The 23,415-nt window shown below is 37.9% G+C and overlaps 1 protein-coding gene and 1 non-coding gene across 5 annotated transcripts in view; both read left to right on the top strand.

Moving 5' to 3' along the window:
• The window catches only part of CEP295 (centrosomal protein 295), a 48,111-nt gene extending 25,637 nt beyond the window's left edge, over positions 1 to 22,474 (top strand). The window contains exons 15-29 of one of the 4 annotated variants that reach the window (XM_026651601.2): positions 61 to 241; positions 388 to 540; positions 2,637 to 2,855; positions 5,936 to 6,045; positions 7,083 to 7,227; positions 8,401 to 8,643; positions 9,444 to 9,598; positions 9,890 to 10,055; positions 11,833 to 12,512; positions 13,137 to 13,310; positions 15,064 to 15,184; positions 16,700 to 16,903; positions 17,672 to 17,771; positions 19,311 to 19,410; positions 20,532 to 22,474. In XM_026651601.2, coding sequence (XP_026507386.1) covers positions 61 to 241; positions 388 to 540; positions 2,637 to 2,855; positions 5,936 to 6,045; positions 7,083 to 7,227; positions 8,401 to 8,643; positions 9,444 to 9,598; positions 9,890 to 10,055; positions 11,833 to 12,512; positions 13,137 to 13,310; positions 15,064 to 15,184; positions 16,700 to 16,903; positions 17,672 to 17,771; positions 19,311 to 19,410; positions 20,532 to 20,570 — 2,790 coding nt within the window. In that variant the 3' untranslated portion in view covers positions 20,571 to 22,474. Of the gene's footprint in view, positions 1 to 60; positions 242 to 387; positions 541 to 2,636; positions 2,856 to 5,935; positions 6,046 to 7,082; positions 7,228 to 8,400; positions 8,644 to 9,443; positions 9,599 to 9,889; positions 10,056 to 11,832; positions 12,513 to 13,136; positions 13,311 to 15,063; positions 15,185 to 16,699; positions 16,904 to 17,671; positions 17,772 to 19,310; positions 19,411 to 20,531 lie in introns of those variants that run through there. The other 3 variants (XM_026651602.2, XM_026651603.2, XM_026651604.1) reach the window with 3 other exon arrangements.
• On the top strand, positions 6,747 to 6,829 carry LOC112118174. The gene has a single exon (XR_002909032.1). It is a non-coding gene; the product is annotated as a small nucleolar RNA U2-19 (small nucleolar RNA).
• Positions 22,475 to 23,415: the final 941 nt, after the last annotated feature.

Below are 23,415 nucleotides of genomic sequence, written 5' to 3' on the forward strand. Positions count from 1 at the left end.
TAGAGGTTTAGTAAAATGGGTGTGAAAATTATCTTAGCCACTATTACTTCCTCTTTTAAGGCAGAAGAATCTGTCACGTACAGAGAGATGACAGAAACACAGAAGTCTGACCACTTCAATCTGATGACTTACCTTTTCAAAGATGCAGAAAATAAATCTCAAGACGTTAATTGTGGTGATGTGAACAAATATGATGAAAATAGATTGCTTTCACAAAGCATCAGTCAAGCTGAGCAAATCGGTGAGGCCATATATCATATTATAATGCAGCTGCTCACTTTTTCAATTATAACTGGTTTCTTTTTTCCCTTCCCTCAAATTGGATCTTCAACTGCTTATAGTCTGTTACAAATATGTAAATTGCAGAATATTATTTTTATGTTACAGAGCAGTCTCAAAGAATTCTGGGAAGAGAACAGAGATGGCGAACTTCAAAACCACCTCTGGCTAAAATCAAGTTAGGGCTAGATTTGGAACAACATGAATTAAGTGTAATACCAGAGCTAGACACGCCAAGGAGTGGCAAAGTTTCTTTTACAGGTAAAAAAAAAAACAACTTACTAGATGTTCTGGTTTGCTTGAAATATAATTCCTGAAGTAAGAAATGAACATTTTTTCTTTGACTTTGAGGTGGTTGAGGGTGAAGCAGTGGTCTCAGCTGTAGCTTTGAGGTTCAGGTATTTATTTTGTATTTATATAGCAACAAAAAGCATACTGTATTATTTACAGTTAACCGGTGCCTTGGAGAAATTACAATCTAAATACAGATTTACAAGGGAAATTGCATGGAATTTAATTTCAGGGGCTTGGTTATCCTGTTGGTTATTTGCATGCCCCTCCCAGTGCAGTATGGTTGGATGATCAGGCCCTATACTTTTATATTAAGGGATTCCTTTCAGAATGAAGGTTAGTGACTTTAAAAATAAAATATGGACTATCTAAAATCTTTCAACTGTTCATTTTTTGAGATTTCATCTGAAACATGCAGCTTCAGTGTAAGTGTTCCCTTATGAATTGTCTTTGAGGTAGTTTTGCTGCATAGAAATTGTTAGGCGCTGTACAGCAGCGGTGGGTTGCTAGAACATACATAGAATATGCAACAGCAACAAAATTAAGGGATGGTGTCAAATTGCTACAGAACTTCTAATAAGCTTGTTGTAAGGGTCATTTAAGAAATACTGTAATATAGTAACAATTAAGGGGAACATGTCAACTTACATTTTCAGACTGTAGTGTGAATACCTTCTATAGTTATAAGTAACACCCTAGAGGACTAATACTGAAAGAACAGGTGGGTGAGGCTTTTTTTTTTTTTTTAAACAATTAACAAAATCGTCCAAATCACAAGACTTGGTAGTGACAGGGGACTTCAACTACTCATACATCTGTTGGGAAAATAATAAGTCAGGGCACAGATTATCCAACAAATTCTTGGAATGCATTAGAGACAACTTTACAGAAGGCGAAGAAAGCAACTAGGGAAGAGGCTAGTCTTGATTTGATTCTGACAAACAGGGAGGAACTAGTTCAGAATTTGAAGGTGAAAGGCAGTTTGGGTGCAAATGGAATCATTAACTCCTCATTTCATGATCAAGGAACGATAGGAGGGAAAACATCAGAATAAAGAAAATGGATTTTAAGAAGGCAGACTTCAGCAAACTCAGAGAATTGGTAGATAAGATCCCATGGGAAGCATGTCTAAGGGAAGTTGGCAGTATTTTAAAGAAACATTATTAAAGGCACAAGAGCGAACTATCCCAGTGAATAGGAAAGATAGGGAAACTACTGTGATTTAACCAGGAGATCATCAATGACCTCAAATGCAAAAAAGTCATACAAAAAGTGGAAACTAGGTCAAATTACGGAGGCTGAATATAAAATAACACAAGCATGTAGGAACAAAATTAAAAGCAAGAAGACCACCAAGGACAGGGTAGGCCCATTCCTCAATGCGGAGGGAAAGACGACACCAGGAAACGCAGCAACATATTATGTTTTTTGTTTTGGTTTTCACCAAGAAAGTTAGCAGCATTGGATGATTAACATAGTGAACATCAGTGTAAATGGGGTCAGATCTGAGGCTAAAATAGGAAGAGAACAAGTTAAGAATGACTTAGCCATAGTCTACACTACAGAGAGAGCTGTCTTGCATTGACCAAATGTCGACCTAACTCTGTATGTGTCAGCGCTAGAATTTCGTCCTCACCGATGTAACTCACCTGCTACAATGACTTTATGCCACTCATGGAGGTGAAGTTATTGAGTCAATGTCGATGTAGTTAGGTAGACGCAGTGTCAGTGTAGACACTGGATTGCTTGCATCAGTCAACTGTTGCTAGCTTAGGTCTTTCAAAACTAGGAAAACCTGGTTCTAAAACTACACAAATGGGCAGAGGGACTCAGTAAATTAGTTTTAATTTTTTTAATTGACTAGAGTTCAAGTTCACAGTATCGCTTTAAATTAAACCTAGAAATTAAATGCATTTTAGCAAGTGCTAAACATTTTAATTGAAATAGAACACTTTACAACTTCAGTACTGTATTTCTGTAGTACAAAATATACATTTCAACACAACATGTCTTTTTATGAAACATTACCTCTTACCTCTAATAAATAAAAATTCTTTCAAATTCAGATAAGACAGATTCCGTTAGTGGAGAAGCTTCTCTCATTTCATCTGTGGAAGAGCTAGTGTCTGGCATGTGCAACAGTGAATCGGTTCATGAAGAAAGAGACTTATCCATAGCCAACTGCAAAGAACAAGGTTCTAGTGAGAACCCAAGATACACTAACCAACTAAGTAGTTCATGGCATGAAAGACTGATGGTGGATGCTAGTAGTTCACATGAGCCAGGTGGGAGAATCCATCTTTTTTTAAGGTATATGTAGTTACTTTAACATTGTAAAATATACAGCTCTTTAACTATGTCTGGCCTGATTTGTTAGAGGATGTACAATGGGTCTGAAGTGTGTGTGTGAGAGAGAGAGAGAGAAGCTTGACTCTACATACATTTAAATGTAATACTCAGTTTTATAGATCGTATTTTAGGGAGTTTTCCTTGTATTTATTGTATGGTGACTTCCTCAAGGAACCGAACAACTTACCATACGGGAGGTAATTGTGGTCTTTGATGCTTTCATCCCTGTGGTTCTGGATTTCAGGACTGAGTTTGGTACTCCTGCCAACCATATATTTTCCTTTGACTAACTCTGGTTTTAATAAGATATTGACTAAAGACTCTTTAAAAAAAAAAAAAAAAAAAATCTGAATGTGTATGGGGTAGGCAATTTATAGATAGCTGTGTTTATAGTATTTTGGCTTAAAATAGTAACTAGATTTTATATAAAAACACCTTAAATTTTCCAGCCTTAAGCACCATTCCATGTTCATCTGCTCAGCCCCCAATCACCCTGCTAGCATTGTTCCAGGTGTGATTTTTACTTCCACATTGTTATCCTAGTCAGAGCTGCTAACCGAACATTGTTCCTTTTCTGATCCATTTTCATTTTGCCTAGCTATCTACTTTAATCCAAAATACCTGCCCGTAAAGGCATTATTGCAGGTTGGATTGTCACATTTGTGTCAGTTTAGGAACCTAGCTTGAAACATGCCCCTTGACTTCACTTTGAAGTGTTTGCCTCCCTGCTTGTCCCAGCCAATCTTGGGATTCTTTTTCATGTTTCTCATGGAGCAGCTTCTTGATTAGGGCTTTGTCTTAGAAATGTTTATTCAAATCCTTATTACTAGTTTACAACAACAGTACTTCGTGAATAAATAAGATGTATTCTAGATTTAATTTTGCAAAAATACTTACATTCATTGCCACAGTGTAATAGCCAGCATATTGAAGTATAAGAATCCCTTACAGGATGCTGGAGGCTGTGGGAGACAATTGGTTTTTGAGTGGGTTAAACCAAGAAAACTAGTGCTTTTGCAGTTTCTGTTGCCATCCTCCAAATACTATGTTCTTAATGATACTACTGTAACTAAGCAATGAGATCAGGATAAATGTCTCTTTGCTAACTCCACGGAGATCAGCAATTCATTTGGCCTAGGATGTGAAATTGTGATGTATTCATCCCTATGTTAATATCACAAGAATAAACATACATTAGTGCTATACACTAATACAACACATTTTTTTCAATTATAGCATAGTTTTTTAATAGTCTAAAGTTAAAAGGCAATATTAGATCACCTGGTCTAACTTCCTGTATATCAGAGGCTGTTAAATTTCACCCCATCACTCCTGCATTGAGCCCAACAATTTGTGTTTGACTACAGCAGTGGTTCTCAACCTGCGGCCAATGTGACATCCTCAGGGCCATAGAGATAGCATTAGATGCGGCCCACGTAACACATTGTGGGCCACATACATGGCCCACGATAGTAAATAGGTTGAGAACCACGGGACTACAGCATAACTTGTGTTTAGCTAAAGCATGTCTTCCAGGAAGGCATCCTGTCTTAATCTGAAGACCTCAAGAGATGGAGACTCCATCACTTTCCTTGGTAGTTTGTTCCAGTGGCTAATTGCCCTCACTGTTAAAATTGTTTTTGCCTGGTTTCTAGTTTGAAATTTGTCTGGCTTCAGCTTTGGTCTTTATTATGCCTTTCTACACTAGATTGAAGAATTCTTCAGCACCTGGTATTTTCTCCTTGTGAAGGACACATACACTGTAATCAAATCATGTCTCACTCTTCTTTTTGATTAAACTAAACAGTTTGAGCTCTGTCTCTCTGTAAGGCATTTTGAATAATGTTTGTGTCTCTTTTCTGCACCCTGTTCAATTTTTCAACATCTTGTTTAAAGTATTGTGCACAGTCTTTTGGTATCAGTCTCGCCAATGCCATATACACAAGTAAAATCACCTCCCTACTACTACTTCCCTGCTTGCATTAGTCCTTTTTGCCACAGCATCACACTGGGAACTCATTTTGAGTTACTTGTCCACTCTGATCCCTAAATCCTTTTCAGAGTCCCTGCTTTTCAGAATATAGTCCTTCATTCTATAGATCTGGCCTGTATTCCTTGTTCCTAGATGTAGAACTCTGCATTTGACTGTATTAAATCACGTTTTGTCTAAATGGGCCCACATTACCAAGCGATCCAGATCACTATGTATTACTGCCCTTTCCTCATTATTTATCACTCCACCAATCTTTGTGTTATTTGTACTAGTCTGTGTTTCTATTTTGAAGATTGAGAGGTGAGATCTGAGAGTCTGTTCTCTAGTTTGCCTCAAAGAGGGAGCTCTTGGCCTTCTAGGTCAGTGGTTCTCAACCTTTCCAGACTACTGTACCTCTTTCAGGAGGCTAATTTGGCTTGCATACCCCCAAGTTTCACCTCACTTAAAAACTGCTGGCTTACATAATCAGACCTAATACGAAAGTGTCACAGCACACGATTACTGAAAAATTGCTTCCTTTCTCATTTTTACCATGTAATTTATAAAATAAAATGAGATTTTAGTTTGTACTGACTTCGCTAATGCTTTTCATATAGCCTGTTGTGAAACTAGGCAAATATCTAGATGAGTTGATGGACCTCTGCGTACCTCTACGGGTACACATACCCCTGGTTGAGAACCACTGTTCTAGGTAACCGTTTTCTTTCTCTAACTTTTGATTGCATACTTCCCCCACTGATTAAGTTCTTCAGATGATAATTTGCGAAAAAGTGTATCCTTGGCATTTGTAAATTGTAGAAAAGCCAACTAAGGAGAAGCACTCTGTATTTACCAGTGCAATTGCTGTTCTTGGAAGTAACATAGTGGAGCAGATAGTCTTTTATAGGTGATAAAGAAAAGGTAAACATAGACAGAAGTCAACAAGTTGTATAGGAACTGAGGTAAAAGGATTAAGTATGGTTGCCATCTAGTGTTCCGAATTTGGTAACGGACTTTTATCTGTTTCCTGTTTTTGATTTACAGCCAACCCCAAGGATTCTGTTGTCATGGGTCAAGATTTACCAATTTATGCTGCTGACATTGGAAGGAGAGTAATTACAGATTCTGGGCCATCATTTAGACCTGATAGTATGGTTAGTTATATTGAAAATTAATATATCATGTCTTTTAAAATAACCATACTACTTAAATTCAGCTGACTGTTTTAGTATTTCCTAAACCTTTTTTATTAACTTGAAATACGAATTTGAAGGTGACCTGCAAAGTGTTTTGTTGGGGGCGGGGAGAGTTATTTTTACCATAATTTTATTGCTTTATGATGTGTAAAACACACATGCAATTCTGCTTCTTTTTTCAGTAGAAATTCAGTCTTGTTTACCCTTTATTTCTTGCAAGTTTTCATAGACTACTAGAGAAGTGGTGTGACTATTACGAGTTTCTGAGCAACTGGTGGATAAAAGGGTTTTAAGTCATTTAAACCTGTTTTGTTAACACTTTAAAAAAGAAAGCAGCAAAATCTTTGAAATATTCAAATATCTTGTCCCTTTCAGTTCAGGACTAAGAAACCACTTATTCCAGCTTTCCTGGTCTTCTAAGGATTTGTGCAGTAAAAACAGGGGAGAGAACTTTGTATCCCTGATATTTTTACAATTTAAAACAAAGCACAATTTCTAAAAAATAAAATCTTTTCAGGCCCCATTTATATGACATAAAGAAGCAAAAAAGTGCACAAACCCAGCAATCTTCCTTTGCATGTCACCTATAAAATAAGCATGGAGGCTTTCCTATACTGCACTTCTGTTCCTCTGAGATCTGCTCTTTTATTATTGAAGTGGATCTGTGATGAGAAATAGCCAAATCTGAGCACCAGTAGATCTCCTGGTTTACATGGTGTATGATCTATATGCAGTTCTGGGAAGCAATATAATGGTTCCTGAGAATGTGGTTGTGTGCAGTGTGGGGGGTTGTGTGGGGGGGAGGGGTGTGTGTGTGTGTGTACGCATGCATGTGAGGAAATTTTTGTACTGAGCAATGATGAACCTTTATTTTGTCTGACTCTTCAAATAATGAAGGTTTCTACACTTGAACTGAGCTCAAAATTAAATATTTGTATTTTAAATAATTTGTCTTGTCCATACGCAATACTATAGTCATATTTTCTTGACCCTAGGTAGCACTTTCTAAAGGATGGACAACCAGTTTTGCTCCACAGGCTTGTGCACGAGAGGCAGCCTGTGATTATTTGTCTTCAACAACAATTTCCACTGGCAGTTTTTTAACCAGTGAAAAGTTGGACCTAAGCCCTGCTAACACTGGTAAATATTTTTTTTCTTATAAACTGGATTTTATTTACAATATTATAAAGGAAAATGAATCTAATACTTTGACATTAGTGAGTTCTTCTGAAAGAAGATTGATTAATGTGAAACTTGACTTAAGCCTTGTTAATGTTGTCCTCTGAAATAGAGCATAAATAAAATGTAATGCATGTTCTATGGTTGTAGCTTTGTTTGACTTTCAAGTAAGCTAAACATATTAGCCTGTTAACTACAACTACAGTAGTTTTGGCAAATGGCAACTGATGTTACAAGTACTGTTGTCTGAAATACCTCAGGTTTTCAAGTTGGCAAAATTGAAAAAAGAAAATTAAACTATAAATTGTTGTTTTTTTTCCCTGAATAAACATTTCAGACATGGCTAATCAGCACATACAGTAAGTCTTTGCTCTTCTACAACTATCTATGAGTTTCAGTATTGACTGTTTGAACAGTGATCACAAACTTCAGATGTTTTTTCATAGCATAGACTTTGTAGCAAGCCTTAGAGGTATGGTTTTATCAGGTCTGATACAGAATTTTAATTCCTTGTTTTATATGTTCTTAATTTTCTGGGAAAATCTCATTTGGGGAAGAAATTCCATGGTCTTCAGTTAATGTGAATGTGAACGATATATGTCAGATATTTTCCTCAATATTCTAGATATGACAAGTTAGGAAACATAAAACATGCACATGGGTGTGACCAAGTTAGCATTATGACTAACTTTTCTTTACTCTTTTTGAATACACTCTTCTGATTAAAGATTTCTCAAATATTTAACGCTTTTACCTGTCATGTTATGTAAATTTTTTAAATGGCAAACTGGCACTGCCCTACATAATGAGTGTTTAAGGATACATTAAAAAAATTGAGAGGCGCTCAGATGCTGCGGACCATATATGTACCTGAGAGAGAGGGTAAAGATCTTCATCCTTTAAAGTTGCTAAGCTCCATCGAGCATTATTTAATTAGGTATTGTCAATGTAGATTTATAGAAATTGCTGTTAAGTTTTGTATGGGAGAGAATTGTGATAGAAGATGTTTTTAAAAAATCTTCAGTTTACATTGTTTCAAGGTTTATGCTGTCAAACAAAAGTTTATTTTCAGACAAGTTCACTTAAGTGGCTTATTTGCAAAACTGGGTGTCAGTCTTATGGTTTATCTTCCAGAGTTGTCTTCAAATAGTGCCGAGGATAGGATATTGAGAGAAACAGCAAGCAGCCCTTGGGACTCTTCAGCATCTCCAACACCTACCACTGCTCACCAGAGGCAAGAGAATTCTTCTGAAGTTTCTGAATTTCATCTGCCTGCAGAAGAGAATTCTATCTCTAATAGAAGTCAAATTCAGCAGATCATAGACAAATATACGAAAGATTTGAACTGGTTACCTGAAAACACTATATCTTTCCATGGTAATAACCTGTTTAGAATATGGAGACTGAATACAAGAACTAGACGTATACTGTGAAAAGGAGTTTAACAAGAACATGCATTTAATCTGTATTCAAATTTTAATTACATTTTGTTAATCACTAGATAATATACATGTTGATGTTCCCTGTTCTGCTGATATTCTGCACCCTGTGGCCAAATGCCAAAAAGATCAGAGGCCCAATTATATAGTCAGTTGCATATGTGTGACTCCCATTGGCTTCAGAGGAAGTTGTACCTGTGCAGCTGGTAGGATAATTGGGTGGTTTCAAGATATTTTTTACCATTGATTTATCTCAGTCTGTAGTGGAAAACACACACATGCACAGCTAACAGTAAATAATAAATAAATATTAGCATTTTAAACCAAATCTGTTAAAGAAAATGAGATGTATTTATATAGCATTTATTTATATACCCTTGACATTTTTGTTAATACTCTGTGCCTTCAAATTAGAAGACTGTGCATGAAAGTATAACAATATGGTCATGAATTACTACTTAATGTTTAGCTTCAGCATTTTGATTTGTCACTGTCCTGGAATACTTGAAAACAATTTTAGTTTTTACTTTGAGTTGACTCAGCACAACCTGTTTGGGTATTGTATACACATGCATCACTTCAGAGATACAGTGATGTAGATGGCCTGTTTTAACACAAAATACTTGCAAAAACTATTTATAAACTTTTTAAGTCTTATGCATTACATTTATAGCACCTGAGCTGTAAATGCCAGGTTTGCATTTTTTAAAAATAAATTTTCCACTTTTTTTTTTAAAGCTCCAGCAGTTGGACTCGATTTTTCTGATATGGAAAGAAATTTCCCTAACTTTCAACCTCAGCTTTTTCAGCCTTTGGAACCAAGTCCTGACTTTGATATCTCATCATCCCTTTCTCAACATAGGATTTCTGAAGACAGCAAAGATTTTAGCAAGGTATTACACAAAGTTTTGAAATAAGGGAACGCATGCAATTTATGTAAGGTTACAATGTTGTGTGATTAGAAACTTAATCTTTTGACATTTACAGAAAATATAATGGCAAGTTTGTGTGTTTAATCTAGAACTGACCAGTAGTTCACTTCACAATAATTTGCTTTTTGTGATAGAAATGGATCTGAAAGAAAAGTTAAAAATTACTGTTGCAGTTTTTCTCTTGTATTATATTTGAGAATATTTAACCATGATCAATAACTAAACTCTTTGCCATGATTCTTCTGCCACTAGAGTTTCGCTTCCTCAATCCAAAGTCAAGACACATCTGTATTTCCTGAAGCCACAACCTCTAGCTTGAAAGCGAGAAGTTACAATCTGCATTCTTTTCTTAATACAAAGAAGCTAAACAATACTACATCACAAGCAGAGGAGTCAATTAAGGAAAATGTTACTCTGGGTATGGATCTGTTTTTAATGTCTAAACGTGAAGATTTATAGTTGTTTGGTCCCCTGCAATTGTGTTCTCTTGAAGTTAGTGAGACACTGCTAGCCGTTCGTTCTATACTCTTCTCTGCAATGTCATAGCTTATCTCTTACTTTGTGCCCCCACTGCTATTGAACAAGACTGTGTCCACAGACCTGGTTCCTTAGTTTTTCTGCTGTTGGGTGACATTCCCAGGAATTACACAATCCAGTTCTTTGCCTTCCCAATTATTAAAATTGACTGTTGACTTTGGTATACATTTCCTTTGAGAGCACATGTAATTTTAATATTCGGGCCACTCTGTAATGTATAGATGCTGCTTATTTATTGATGGTGCTTTCAACCAAAAGGAAAAAATATGCTGTTCACTTTTTAAAGCTGTGGGCACCGATTCTGTCAAACTCCCCTTGCTGTCTCTGGGTATTGCAGAGATCCAAATGCAGAATGTATGATGCTCAATATCTAGACTTAATAGTGATTTAAGGGTAGAATTTAAATTTGTAATTTTAGCTTAAATCATTAATTTTTCTTAATCCTTGTAAATTCCCTCTCTCCAAAACCAATTATTTCATGTACTGAAAATACAATAAATAAAATTGTGACATGCATTACTATGGGCACTTTTAAGATACCGGTAGATCAAATTTTAGGTCTGTCATCTGAAGTCTTTTTTTAAGCAGTGACTAATCTCAAAGTATGAGTTGTTCCTGTGGACTTCAATTTTTTTGCTGCTGCTGTTCACCATGGGATGACACCTTAGTCAAGTAAAAACTACAGATGTTTTGCTTGTGTTAAGGTTTGCAGGATTTGGCTATAGGGAAATATTTTGAAAGTTGTCTGCATATCACAAAGTCTATATTTGTGTGTGACATGAGCCTGCTTATCAATTATATCTTATCATTACCATATTTAGAGACATGTATATTTGGAAGAATGCTTATCTGCTAACTTCCAAATATTGTCAGTTAAAAAAAACCCTAGAATCAAAACCTCTTATTAGAGAGATATAATCCCATTGCTGTAGTATCTGAGTGCCTCCTAAGTATAACTTGTTTTGTATGTGTAGATCTTAAGGGAAATCCAAGTGAGAATAACCACCTGCTGTAATTGGCCTTTATAAGAAAGAACAGGCTGTGTTCTGATTTTTTTTCTACTATTAATGTATACAGCACCAGTAATGATTTTTTTTTATTTTTTTTTTTTTTTTTGCTTTTGCTTCCTTTAGAGACGCTGTCAGAGAGGCGTTTGAAATGCTAAGGCTTTCTACCTGAGAATGGTTTCCAAGGGCCAAATTCTCTGCTTGGTATAAATTGGTGCAGCTCTATTGACTTCAGTGTAGTTTTGCCAGCTTACACCAGCAGAGAATATGGTCCTAAACATTAAAGAAAAAGACAAGTTACTATGTCAAGAAATATAAAGCTATTAGAGATTGTATTTAAAAGAAGCCAAAATTATTTTGTGTAAAATAACTATTTTTAAATGAAGATACTTTCCTGATTAATACTCAGTTTTTTATGATTTGGATATTTTGCTATCTAGGAAGAATTTCATTCTAATTCACCAAATTGACATAAAAAACACCATCATATCTTAATAAATGTGAATGTACTGGAATTAAATTACTGTATTTAAAACATTGTTGCCTATTTTACTATACTTTTCTTAAACGAATAATGAATAATTACTTCCTTTTTGTAAACGCTACGGTATGTATTTAGACTTTTCTGACAGTCTGACTTTTTTCAAGCAGGTTCTGAAGAATCTTTTCACCCTCTTCAGTTGGAATCTACCCTGAATGAGCACAGCCAGAGTACTGAACAACCAATAGGTCTTAGCATTGTATTTGAACACAATTCTAAAATTAAAAAATCAGAGAATGAGAACTACGTTTCACCTGTGGGAGACCAATATGAGGGGCTGGCGAGAAATATGGAGAATACTAATCTCCAGTCTTCAGTGGAAAACCTGAGGAGTCCAATGCTGAGTTCATCGGAAGAACTAGGTTCATTTTATCAGCTAATTACAACACAGATTACAGAAAATGAGAGTCTCCTGACTGAACATTCAGTAAAAGAAGTTGTGGAACTGAGAAAAGAGAACTTGTGCTTTGAAGAATTACCTGTTGTGACACCAAATAAGCACAGGGAGCTTACTGAAACCCCAGTTCTTAGCAATGAAGCAAATAGGATTGTGGAAGGAGACCATTCACAGTGCAGTACAAATATATTGGAGGAAGAACAAAGCATTCTAGAAGTACAGATGTCCTCTAGAATGCCTAGAGCAGTAGACTCAGAAATCTACGTCAACCCTTCACAAGCAACTAGACAACAAAATGGTGGTTTGCCAGAAATACCCCAAAACCAAAATTCTAATTCAGTGCTCACAATAAGTTCAGGGTCACATTCCTTACAAAGCCGTGTGCCAGTCTGGGTGAGTGAAATAAAGGTTTCACAAGGTAATTGTTAGTGAGTTAAATGCCATTCAGATTTCAACCAATTGCTCCAAGCTATATTAGACCTTTTGTAATTGGAAAATTTAGCAAAGTTCACTTTACAGTTTTAGTTGGAGACTTCTCAAAACTTGTGTAATTGAATCTGAAATTATACTGATTCTCGTCATTTTAGGTCTAGATTTTAATTGAGAAAAGGCTAGCGATTATGGTAAAGGAAGATTCAGTTAAAATGCTTAATTTAGGAAAACAACAAAGCTGTGTTATAAATGCTGTTCCCTTAAGGATCAAACAAAAGCTACTATTGTTTGCCAAGAATTAGCTTTCAGGTTGTGACTAGAATTCCGGTTTAGAGGAGGGGTGGAAGGGAGGTTTTGTACAATGGCAAATTAAATATTTAGGTTGGACTGAGCTCCTTTGGAGGAGTTCTAAGTACATCAATAAATGTGGGAAGAGCACTTTGCCTGAGGTATTTCTTTCACTGCCTGGGGCACATTTTCTTTATCTGTATGTTGAACAATTCTTTCCTTTGTAACAGGCTAACAAATGTTGCTGTTGCTAGAAATATTGATTTTTACCTTGATGTTGTCTTCTCTGTTTTCTAGGAGACAGAGTCAGGGCATGGGATTATGGAAGAACCTGAACTGACTCTGATAAGCTCAAATGACATCAGTGTTGCAGAATCAGACTCGGAACACATTAGCCAAGAGAAAAAAAGAAAAAATAAGTTTGATAGCCTGGCATATGCTGGCCAGTCTGAACTTAAAAGTTGTTCTGAGGTAAATCTTGATCTCTCATCATTTTGAGCCTGGTACTGCTGATTTTTTTGCTTTAGTAAGAATAAGAAGAAACTTGGTAATTTTAAAGCATGAAATACAATATTGTAGATCACTAGCATGTTTTGGGTTCTCCAGATTTGCAAATATTTGAGCCATTTGGTGGTAATGCCATGTCTGGTAGGTTGGACTGATGCAGAGAACTGAAATCCATCCTGCTTCCTTCACTCTGTCCTTTGCCTTACCCCAGCAGCTTAGTTGAGATGGAGTACTCCAAAGTTCACACTGTCAGAAGAACAGAAATGTCCTGCTGTTGTTAGTAAGGCAGAGCAATAACTCATTCCTGGAAGACTCAATGGGAAAGGCAAAAATCCTATTACCTTACTAGAGAGGGCATCCAGGTATTGGATAGAGGAGCACTTCAGAGCCATCTGCAGTTCTCAGAATAGACAGAAGAGGGTGGGCTCATTGCATTACTGCACTAGTCATTTATTATAGTATCCTTTTGTCTTTTTTGCTCAAATTAAACTAATGAGGTTCCCAACCCCCCTAAGGTACTGAATGACTAAGTCAGTGGGTGTGAGTATGCTATTTAAGTTCTGACTGCAGGCTTTCTTATTCTAACGTAGGAAACTTGCCCCAGGGTATTTTGTAGTAGACTTTTAATGAGACTTCTGGAACTGAAATTCAGACAGTGTTTAGGGGTCTCTCTCTGTCCAATCCTCCCTTTTCCTTCTCAGTGAATAAACTATAGCTTTTCCTCAGCATTGCATGACTCAAGCTAGAGTAGCAACTGTTCCATCCTCAGGATATTTCAACAGCTCTGGAAAGGTCCATGAGGATGCTAATGATAAAACTTTAAAATCAGGTTGTGAATCATTATTTCCTCATCTGAGGACTGCCAGTTTTCCAGGCATTTCCTTGGTTGGATTCTCTTTGACCTAGATCATTCTGTCCCTATTCAGATGCTCATATGTTGTCCACAAACTGTCCCTGACCAGTTCCAAACTCTACAGATAATGCCAGTTAGGATTAAACCATTCTGACAGTGGATGATCACAGGGTAATTTATTCAAAGAAGATACATTTTCTCAAGACTATGTGGATGACTGTAATATAGTTGATGCCAGCCAATGTTATGAAGGAACATGCTAACATAGCTGTTATCTTGGGAAGATGCTCACATACATTCAAATGAATAATAATTCAATTGCAAGAGGGCATAGAGACACTGAAGAGCTCCAAGGGCATGAAGGTGGCTTTTAAGAAGCAATTAGACCGTGGAGGAAATTGAGAATAGACAGTTGGAGGCTGTTGTAAACATTGGGGCAGCATTGGGGAATAACATTTATCTGAGAATAGGAGAAGGAGACAGAACTGTGTGAGAGTGGATGTGGGAGCTAGAGATGGAACAGGAAGAAAAGCAATCAGATGTAAGTGGGGGCAAAACTGGGTCCTGAAGCAAAAATGAGAAGTTTGAACTTGATGGGGAAAAGGGGCTTTATGGGTAAGGATCTGATTTTTTTGTTTTTAGAGAAATTTTTATAAAATGGCTTTTAGTGCCAGGAGTCTGGATTCCCTGCTGCTGTGTGCTAACTACATTTTTCTTGCATCTGTGCTAATGAAGAAAGAGCTCATTCCGTTGGCTCCTTAATTGTTTGTTCCTTGACAACAATGGAGATGGATTAATATTACTTCACTAAAATGTGTAGCCTGTTCTAAGTACATTATACCAATCGATTCTTCTGTCTTGCAGCAGGGGAGAGAATTTTTACCTTTAGACCCAGAAGCAGATTACTCTGTTTTCACGCTTCCTGACTACTCTGCAATAGCTCAGAGTCCTAATGAGGATCAGTCTCCGTTACATCAATCTGCAGGTACTCGTGTGTAACTTCAGTGTACTCATTAGAACTGAAACAGAGAATCTCCAAAATATTAAAACACTGGTAAAATACAGCTCCACTTACGGTAGCCTTGTAATTATATAAGTATATGCCACCATTCATTACAGCATTATACTAGATATGGTCCAGGTCCAATGTATGCCACTGTACTATGGAAACAGCTTTTTTTTGCCTGTTCCTATTGAAAAGTCTATTTCAGCATTGCCTGTCTTGAAGACTTACTCCAACCAGAAGCTTATTAACTCCTCTCATTACACATTCTATCCTTTTCACTAATTAGAAAATAGTCTTTGGCTCCATCATAATGTACCACCAGCTTTGCTGAGTCATTGCGTAATATGTAATGTTCTCCATCTTTCCTAATTTCTTGTTGGTCTCCTGCCCCTTAGTACACCTCTACCCCGATACAATGCGGTCCGATATAACGCGGTAAAGCAGCGCTCCGGGGGACGGGGCTATTTTACCTCGTTATATCCAAATTCATGTTACCGCAAGCAGTTCCTCTGCACCTGCCCATTACTTGCTGCGGCCCTCCCCAGGACAGGACCGCCCCGCTCCAGCTCACCTCTGCTCCGCTTCTCCTCCCTCCCAGGCTTGCTGCGCCAATCAGCTGTTTGGCGCAGCAAGCCTGGGAGGGAGGAGAAGCGGAGCTGTGGTGTGCTCATGGGAGGAGGCGGAGCGGAGGTGAGCTGATGTAGGGGGGCCCCGGGGAGGGCCGCAGCAAGTAACGGGGGGGCGCAGAGGAACTGCTCCCGCTCACCTTCACCTCCTCCCCTGAATGTGCCGCCGCTCCGCTTCTCTCTCTCTCTCTCTTCCCCCCCCCCCCCCCCCCTCCCGGGCTGCCGGGCCCCAAGGGGGCAGGGGCCGCAAGCCCGGGGGGGGGGGGGGGGGGGAAGAAGCGGAGTGGCGGCACACTCAGGGGAGGCGGAGGCAGGACAGAGGTGAGCTGGGGCGTGGAGCGGTTCCTCTCCCTACCCTGATGTAACGCGGTCTCACCTATAACACGGTGAGATTTTTTGGCTCCCGAGGACCGCGTTATATTGGGGTAGAGGTGTATTAATTTGTAAGATCCTCAGACCAAAGTTCTGAGGATCGGCATGGAGGAGTGCCTAGTACACTTTGGAGCATTCTTAAAATAAGAAGTACTCCTCTGACAAGCTAGATCTGCTCGGTGGTTTGAGAATGTCTGTCTGTAATTTGGACCCTATTGTTTACAGTATGTTTTATGGTATTAAGATTTAGTAACATGTATAGCAAATACAAAATGCTATATACGTGCACTCTAGCTTTAAAATAACTGTAGGAAGCATAAATCTGAATTGCTGTTTAGTAAATTTCCTAATTCTCTTCAAATCAAACCCTGGTACAATCCATGAAAACAGTAAAGCTCAGTTTTAGGACCATTATTTAAATTCATAGGTTACTACAGCTGATTATCCTATCAGTGATAAAATCAAAAGTACTGAGACCTTCCTTCCTTCTTCACAGTCATGTTGCTAGAGTTCACTTCCACACCAGGTAGTTTACAAGAATCATTTTTAAGGAGAAAGAAAAACTTCATCCAGAAGTCCTCTAAAAGAGTGGAGGAAATAAAAAACAGAGAGAGAAGTTCTGAAAAGCCTCAAGCTAAGCTGTTTCAAAGAGACAAGACTGAAAGATTTAACATGCCAAAGGAGGATTCTCCTACTTCTGGTAAATTTCATTTGGAAATAGGGATTAGGCATATGGGATTCTTCTAGTAATTATTCTATAAAGCAGGATAGATTCTGCTACTTTTGGATCTTTGCTCTTGCAGATCAGAATATTCTGTAACAGAGTTTCTCAAACTCTTTCACTGCCTGGATCGCATCTTCAGAAAGAGCGGTTCAGAGATACCTCACCCTCTTTCATAATCCTAGGATCACCTCTTCATCTGTTTAGTTATATAAAATCCCTGGAAAAACAGTAATTGCTTACATAAAAAAGCAGTATTGAGAATGTAACATATTTTTAGCTTCTTTTAATGGGAATTAAAAGCTGGAAATAAAGAGCATAACTAGCACCATTATAACGGGCTAGCTCTCTGGCCCACTATAGACAATAATCTAAAAACTGAGATCGCCTTACAACTTGCTGGTGTTTCTCTGTATGAGATAAGATCGTTACTATTGTCCTTGGCTGAGAATTGGAGATTTACTCTCAAAAGAAAAAATTTTGCTCCATGGAGTCCATTCTACCAGCCTGTTTCTTTTCAGATGTGTTTTCTCCAAAATAGGAAACTTGATTGTTTTTTGTTTCAGACCTTACTGCCTTTTGAGGCGTGTTCAGCTGCTGTCTGTAAGAGGTGTAAACTTGTCCTGGTAAAGATTATATAGTGGATACTTCTCCAGTTCACTTCGTTGTCACTGATCTGTATGAGCCCACTTTTGGATTGGCCTCAGTTGCATTTCTTTTTTAAAAAATATTTTGTTTAAAACAAAGGTGCAGTTGTCAGTCAGTTGAAGAAAGTGGGGGAAGTGAAAGTGTGCTCTCCAGAGGACAAAAGGTCTGCAGATGTTCAAATGCAGCAGCGCACTTTAAGGTATTGTGTGAATATAGTTGGGAGAAATTAGACTAATTAAACTACTTTTGTTTCTGAAATAATGTTGCAGTAATATAGAGCCTTAATTTTAGCAATGGTTTCTGATCTCCCATTTATTTCAGCCCCTTAGACTTAAATTAGATGAGTACTTGTGGAGACTAATATTTTGTGCTTTTTGTTGGAAGTGCAAGGTAGGAAACTGGGGTAGGGAAGCAATTTTTCTCCAGGTCAGATTGGCAGAGACCCTGTTTTTTTTTTTGGCGGGGGGGGGGTTGCCTTACTCTGCAGTGTGGGGCATGGGTCACCTGCTGGTTTGAACTAGAGTAAATGGTGGCTTCTCTGTAACTTGAAGTGTTTACATCAAAATTTGAGGACTTCAGTAACTCAGCCAGGGGATATGGGCCTATTACAGGAGTGGGTGGGTGAGGTTCTGTGGCCTGCGATGGTGCAGTAGGTCTGACTAGATGATCGTGCTGGTCTCTTCTAGCCTTAAAATCTGAGTCTGAATCCACCCAATTCAGGCTTAATCATTTTCACCTTTATTTATAAAACTTCAGACATAGATGATAGATAAGATGAAATAGAGGCCCAAGTTACTGAATTCTGGCCAGGAAGTTCTCCTGTATTTTGTGGTGATCATCGCCACCTCTGATCCCTGGTCTGGTCCGTCAGACTTATTTCTCCAGTTTGGTTCTACTAACCTTCACTTGCAAATGTAATGTGGACAAGTATAAGAATCCATTAATTTAATTTTTATCCAGTCAGCATTAAGCATTGTTTTATGTAACCCCTACCGTACACATGTGCAAGCTTCAATTTACACAACTTTTGCTGCTTATACGGTTTTCATGTCATCTTGTCCTTATTTTTCCCCACTAAAAGACACTTTTAGGATTACAGGGTTGTATATTTATTACACGGATTAACTTTTCCTTTTATCAAAAATCTAATGGAACACATTCTATGAACAAAACATCACCTTTGTCCAGCCAGCAGTAGCATTATTTAAGCAGATCTATGTAAGGGGGGAATTGGCAAAACTAGGCTGAGACCTTGGCCTAAGTCTTGCTGCATCTAAACTCATTCGCTATCCATAATTATAAATTATGCTATATAAAGAGTTTTTTCACTCTTTAGTGAAAAGACTTTTGACATACAGAGTTCCAAGCAAACAGTTTTTTCCCTTTCGGTGACCTCAGTTTGAGTTATTATAGCTGAAATAATTACTCATGCCAGTGTGTTTACTATTGAAATCGAACTTCACGATTTTAGATCAGTAAAAGGTTGGGGAAATTGCCAATCACGTTCTGTCAAATGTCAAGGTGATAATATATAGTAAAACAAATATAAACCTCAAAACTCTGGGTAATAAACTTACTGGATATAAATACTAATAAGGATTTTTGGCATACTAGAGAAATAAACCAAAGTGGCATTTTTAATCATTTCCAGTTTATTAACCCTGTATACGTAATACAAACACTTTAATTTTAAGTTGAGCCCCCATTAAGAAGTATACACGTTTTTACTGTTTGGCAGACTTTATAATCAACTAACCGAAGTGAAAATCAGAAAGGAAGAGAAATCAAGACAAGAAACCTATGCTAAAAACAGAGAAAAGGCTAAAGAGTTTCAAAAGGTAACTGCATGTGGTACAGTATCTTAAACCCCTTGGCCCAGCATTTCTCTATTTTAATGCCTGTTGTTCTGCGCAGTTCTAATTCCACTTACCTGTCGGTGCAGTCCCTTTTTAATGAGACTGCTACCTACGTATTAAAAACTGGAGCTCATCTGAAGCAAATGGGGGGTGAGCCATTCTTGTAGTAATGATGAAATTCTACCACCCTATCTCATGGTGACGAATTACAGCCACGTGACGTGTTTATGGACTTTCAGCTACTAACTTGTAAATTATTTGACATACTAAAATTTTGCATTTTTCAGTGAAGACCAGGTTGAAAAATAGCAATAGAGAGCTATGGTCTCTAAGGTGTATCATTAAATTATGAACACTGGCCTGGGGCAAAATCAGTACTTGGTCCTGCTAGTGAAGGCAGGGGGTTGGACTTGATGACCTCTCGGGGTCCCTTCCATGTCTCATCAGAAACAAAACTATCTAAACTTTTCCCTACAAATTAAATCTGATTTAGCATCATTATCTGATCCTGATTTTTCCCCTCATATAACTGTTGGAAAGAGTGCATAGATAAAAACATCCAAAATTAGGAGTCAGTGTTTGAAATCTTGATGCCTCTATAGTCCAAGTGTTCCTCTTCTAGTTACTAAGAGGTTATACTAGTTGTTTTTGAAATGGAACTGCTCACTTGATTTAAACCAAACCCTAAAATCAGGATTTAAACTTCTGGCTGCTGTTTGCACACTGTTCCATTCATTGCAACAAATTTAGGGTTAGCCTGAAAAAATCCCTTCAGAGGGATGTAGTTAGAACATCCACTGCATGACTTTCTGGAATAGGAGGAAATGTAATCGTTACTGTGCTTGTTCTGTTATTTACATAGGGTTGCCTTGTGCCAAATACACTGATGTATTTGAACACACTGCATACCATTTTTTTGGAATATATCATTGTCTACATAATCCAAGCTGCTGGTGTGGCAAGTATTCAAATAGTACATTGAAGCTTAGCTAATGCCCTTCCTATAGAGCATTTAGCTATTCATAACACTGCCAGCCTGTTGTTTAAGAACTTCAAATCTAAATCAATCTGCTGGATATTCAAACATCTATTTTTACTTACAGAAAACATTGGAAAAACTACGAGCCAAAAAGACACATTGAACACTACATCCTTTAAGAGACTTCTGCCAATAAGAAGTGCTTGACTCCTTTCTCAGTTCAATCCAAGGAATGTATGAGAAGGCCAAAGTCACATTAAGCAATATCATTATGTAACTGTGAAGTACTGAGCTTTGATCTAGGTCAAAAAATCATAATTTAAATAATGTAGCAACTTAATTTATTCCCAAGATTTGAATGATAACCACCACCAAAGCTTGCCTAATTACAGATTTGGTCTGCCAGTTTATGCTCCATTTTCTGCTTGTATTATGATTCAGATTATTGTACAAAGGCTTTTTTACATTGAGGATGGTCTGCATTTAAAAGGGAAGGGTCAGCTGAATCTTTTTAATAAAGTTTTGTAATGAAACCTGGGCTTTATGTGCAAGTGTCAATGTATTGGAAAATCAAAGGATAAGAGGTAAAATATTCAAATTTGCCTAATTCCTATTGATTTAAAATGATGCAAACATCCTTTCAATGATACTTTTTTTTTTTTTAAAGGTGCAAATGGTGGTTAGGCCTATTACTATTACTTTCAAAGAGAATTAAACCGCTGCCATTTTTATCTTTGAAAATTTCATCCTACGCTCTGTAGTGCCTGTTGATTTTTTTTGAAAATTATACCCAATGTATTTTACTGAAACTCTTGAGTCTTTCTAACATACAGATGGTAAACTACCCTGGAAAGGCTTTAGGGAATCATACTTAACAACATGAGGTCTTTGAATGATTAAACAAAAGTAGTGAGGTGATTTTACCCTCTGTATACTACATTGGTGAGATGGATATTGGAGTACTGTATCTAGTTCTAGTGTCAACATTTACAAATGTTAAAAATAGGGAAGCTGAAGAACATGCCTCAGGCTGTCTCTGTGCTACACTAAGTAGCATTAGTAGAACTTGAATTAGCAGTGGCTGGGTTTAACCTAGAGTTACAAATGTGTAGATCAGGGGTCTCAAAGACCTGGCCTGTGGGCCATCTGGGGCTGTAGAACCTCCCCACTGCAGCCTATGGAGGAGAGACATGTAGACATGCTGCTGACAATGTCTGCTGCAGGTGCTATGCCTGTAGCTCCCATTGGCTGGAGGAGAGGGACAGAGATACCATCATTAGTTGCTGGGCAGAGTCTTTTTCCCCCCACAATGAATAAAACAAATCAAAATACTGAACACAGCTATCTGATGCACACACTGCCACAATCCTGAAGATTTCAACTGCTCCATCACTGAGGCCAAACAACAAACTGACAGAACTGAAGCATTTCCAGGTGTTGGGCAAACACTAAAAACACTTTGGCAGGTGAAAAGTTGTATGACCATTTTATTAAGAAATTTGAAATAAAAAATACAATATACATGGTTTTTTTTCCTGAACACCATCTTCAGTGGCAGTGGCCTGCTGGGAGGATTTGAGTTTGAGACCCCTGATGTAGATGCTCAAGCAAACTACCATCTTGATCTATTGAAGTCAGGACAGTGCTCTTCAGGAAGATATGCTTCAGCCAAACACGCTATTGGCTCAGTATAGGCATAAGTGGGTAAAAACCAATATCTTCTACTAGACAGGTTTGAGTAGATGACCCATTTGGATGTTCTTGGTTTTAAACATAACATGTTGAAGGTAATGCATTTAAGAAAAGGTAAGTAGTACTTGATATTAGGTGAAGTTTATGGGCAAGGGAATATCAGCTATGCTTAAGTATATTAGAGCTGAATTTAGACACCACTTCAAATAGTTATGAACCACCATGGAAAACTTAAATTGTTTTTGAGTAGGGGAGAAAGATATTCACAGTGAGAACCACTGATATAATCCAAGCTTGTACTAGTGCCCCCCTTCCCCTAGCAAGCCTCTGTGTGACCTCCCCTGTATAAAAACTACATTTTTATATATTTAACACCATTATAAATGTTGGAGGAAAAGCAAGGTTTGGGGTGGAGGCTGACAGCTCATGACCCCCTCATGTAATAACCTGAACCCCTGGATTATATGATAGTTCCAGAAGGGTGACTTGGACAGGGCCAGCTCTAGGTTTTTTGCCACCCCAAGCAAAAAAAAAATTTGGCTGCCCCCAGCCCTGGGCTCCCCCCTTCCCAGCCCTGGGTCACTGGTAACTTGCTCCCAGGGTGGGTCATTCAGCAGGAATTTTGGATGTGCAGAGAACACAGACAGGATTGGTTCCCATATGGTTACAGAACTGCAGTAAAGGAACAATTTTCAGCTTGTGTGATTGGAGGATATCTGGATGCATATAAGACTGTCCTCCATAAATGAGGAAAAGTTGAGGTGCCTTTATTATTTTTGTTCCACTCTCTATGGGGAATTTGCCAATGCAATATCATGGTCTTCCTTTTAAACAAATAAAACAAGGCAATGGCTGTTGAAAATAGCAATTCCAGTCCTAAAAACCACTGGGAAGCATTTCTTGCTCAATTTTATCCTACTTTTTCCTAGAGCAAGTTACAGTGGAGCCATATATTTGATTTGGGAGAAATGAAGTAACAGCTGCCCAAATTGAGCTTGAGCACTCCTGAATTTTGAGGTGTTCAAATCTGGAAGGCAGATGCTAGATTCCCTTTCGGAATATTGCTAAATATGGAAAGGAAAAGTCAATTTCTGCTTCCCTGGCTCAGAAGTGGAAATCCTCCTACATGCCTGGTACTGTATCTAAAGCTGCCCAGGTCCAGTAGAGCCTCCCCTCCCTTACTTTTCATTTTAAATTCTAGGGGGATCCACATACCTCCCTTGCTAGGCTTCAGATAGAGGGGGGCACTGTCCATTTAGTCCACCCAATTCTTTCTTTGGGGGCTGCAAGGTGAGGTTACACACATATCCCTAATC

This window comes from Terrapene carolina, unplaced genomic scaffold, assembly GCF_002925995.2.
Source record: "Terrapene carolina triunguis isolate 2854851 unplaced genomic scaffold, T_m_triunguis-2.0 Scaffold97, whole genome shotgun sequence".
NCBI lineage: Eukaryota > Metazoa > Chordata > Testudines > Emydidae > Terrapene > Terrapene triunguis.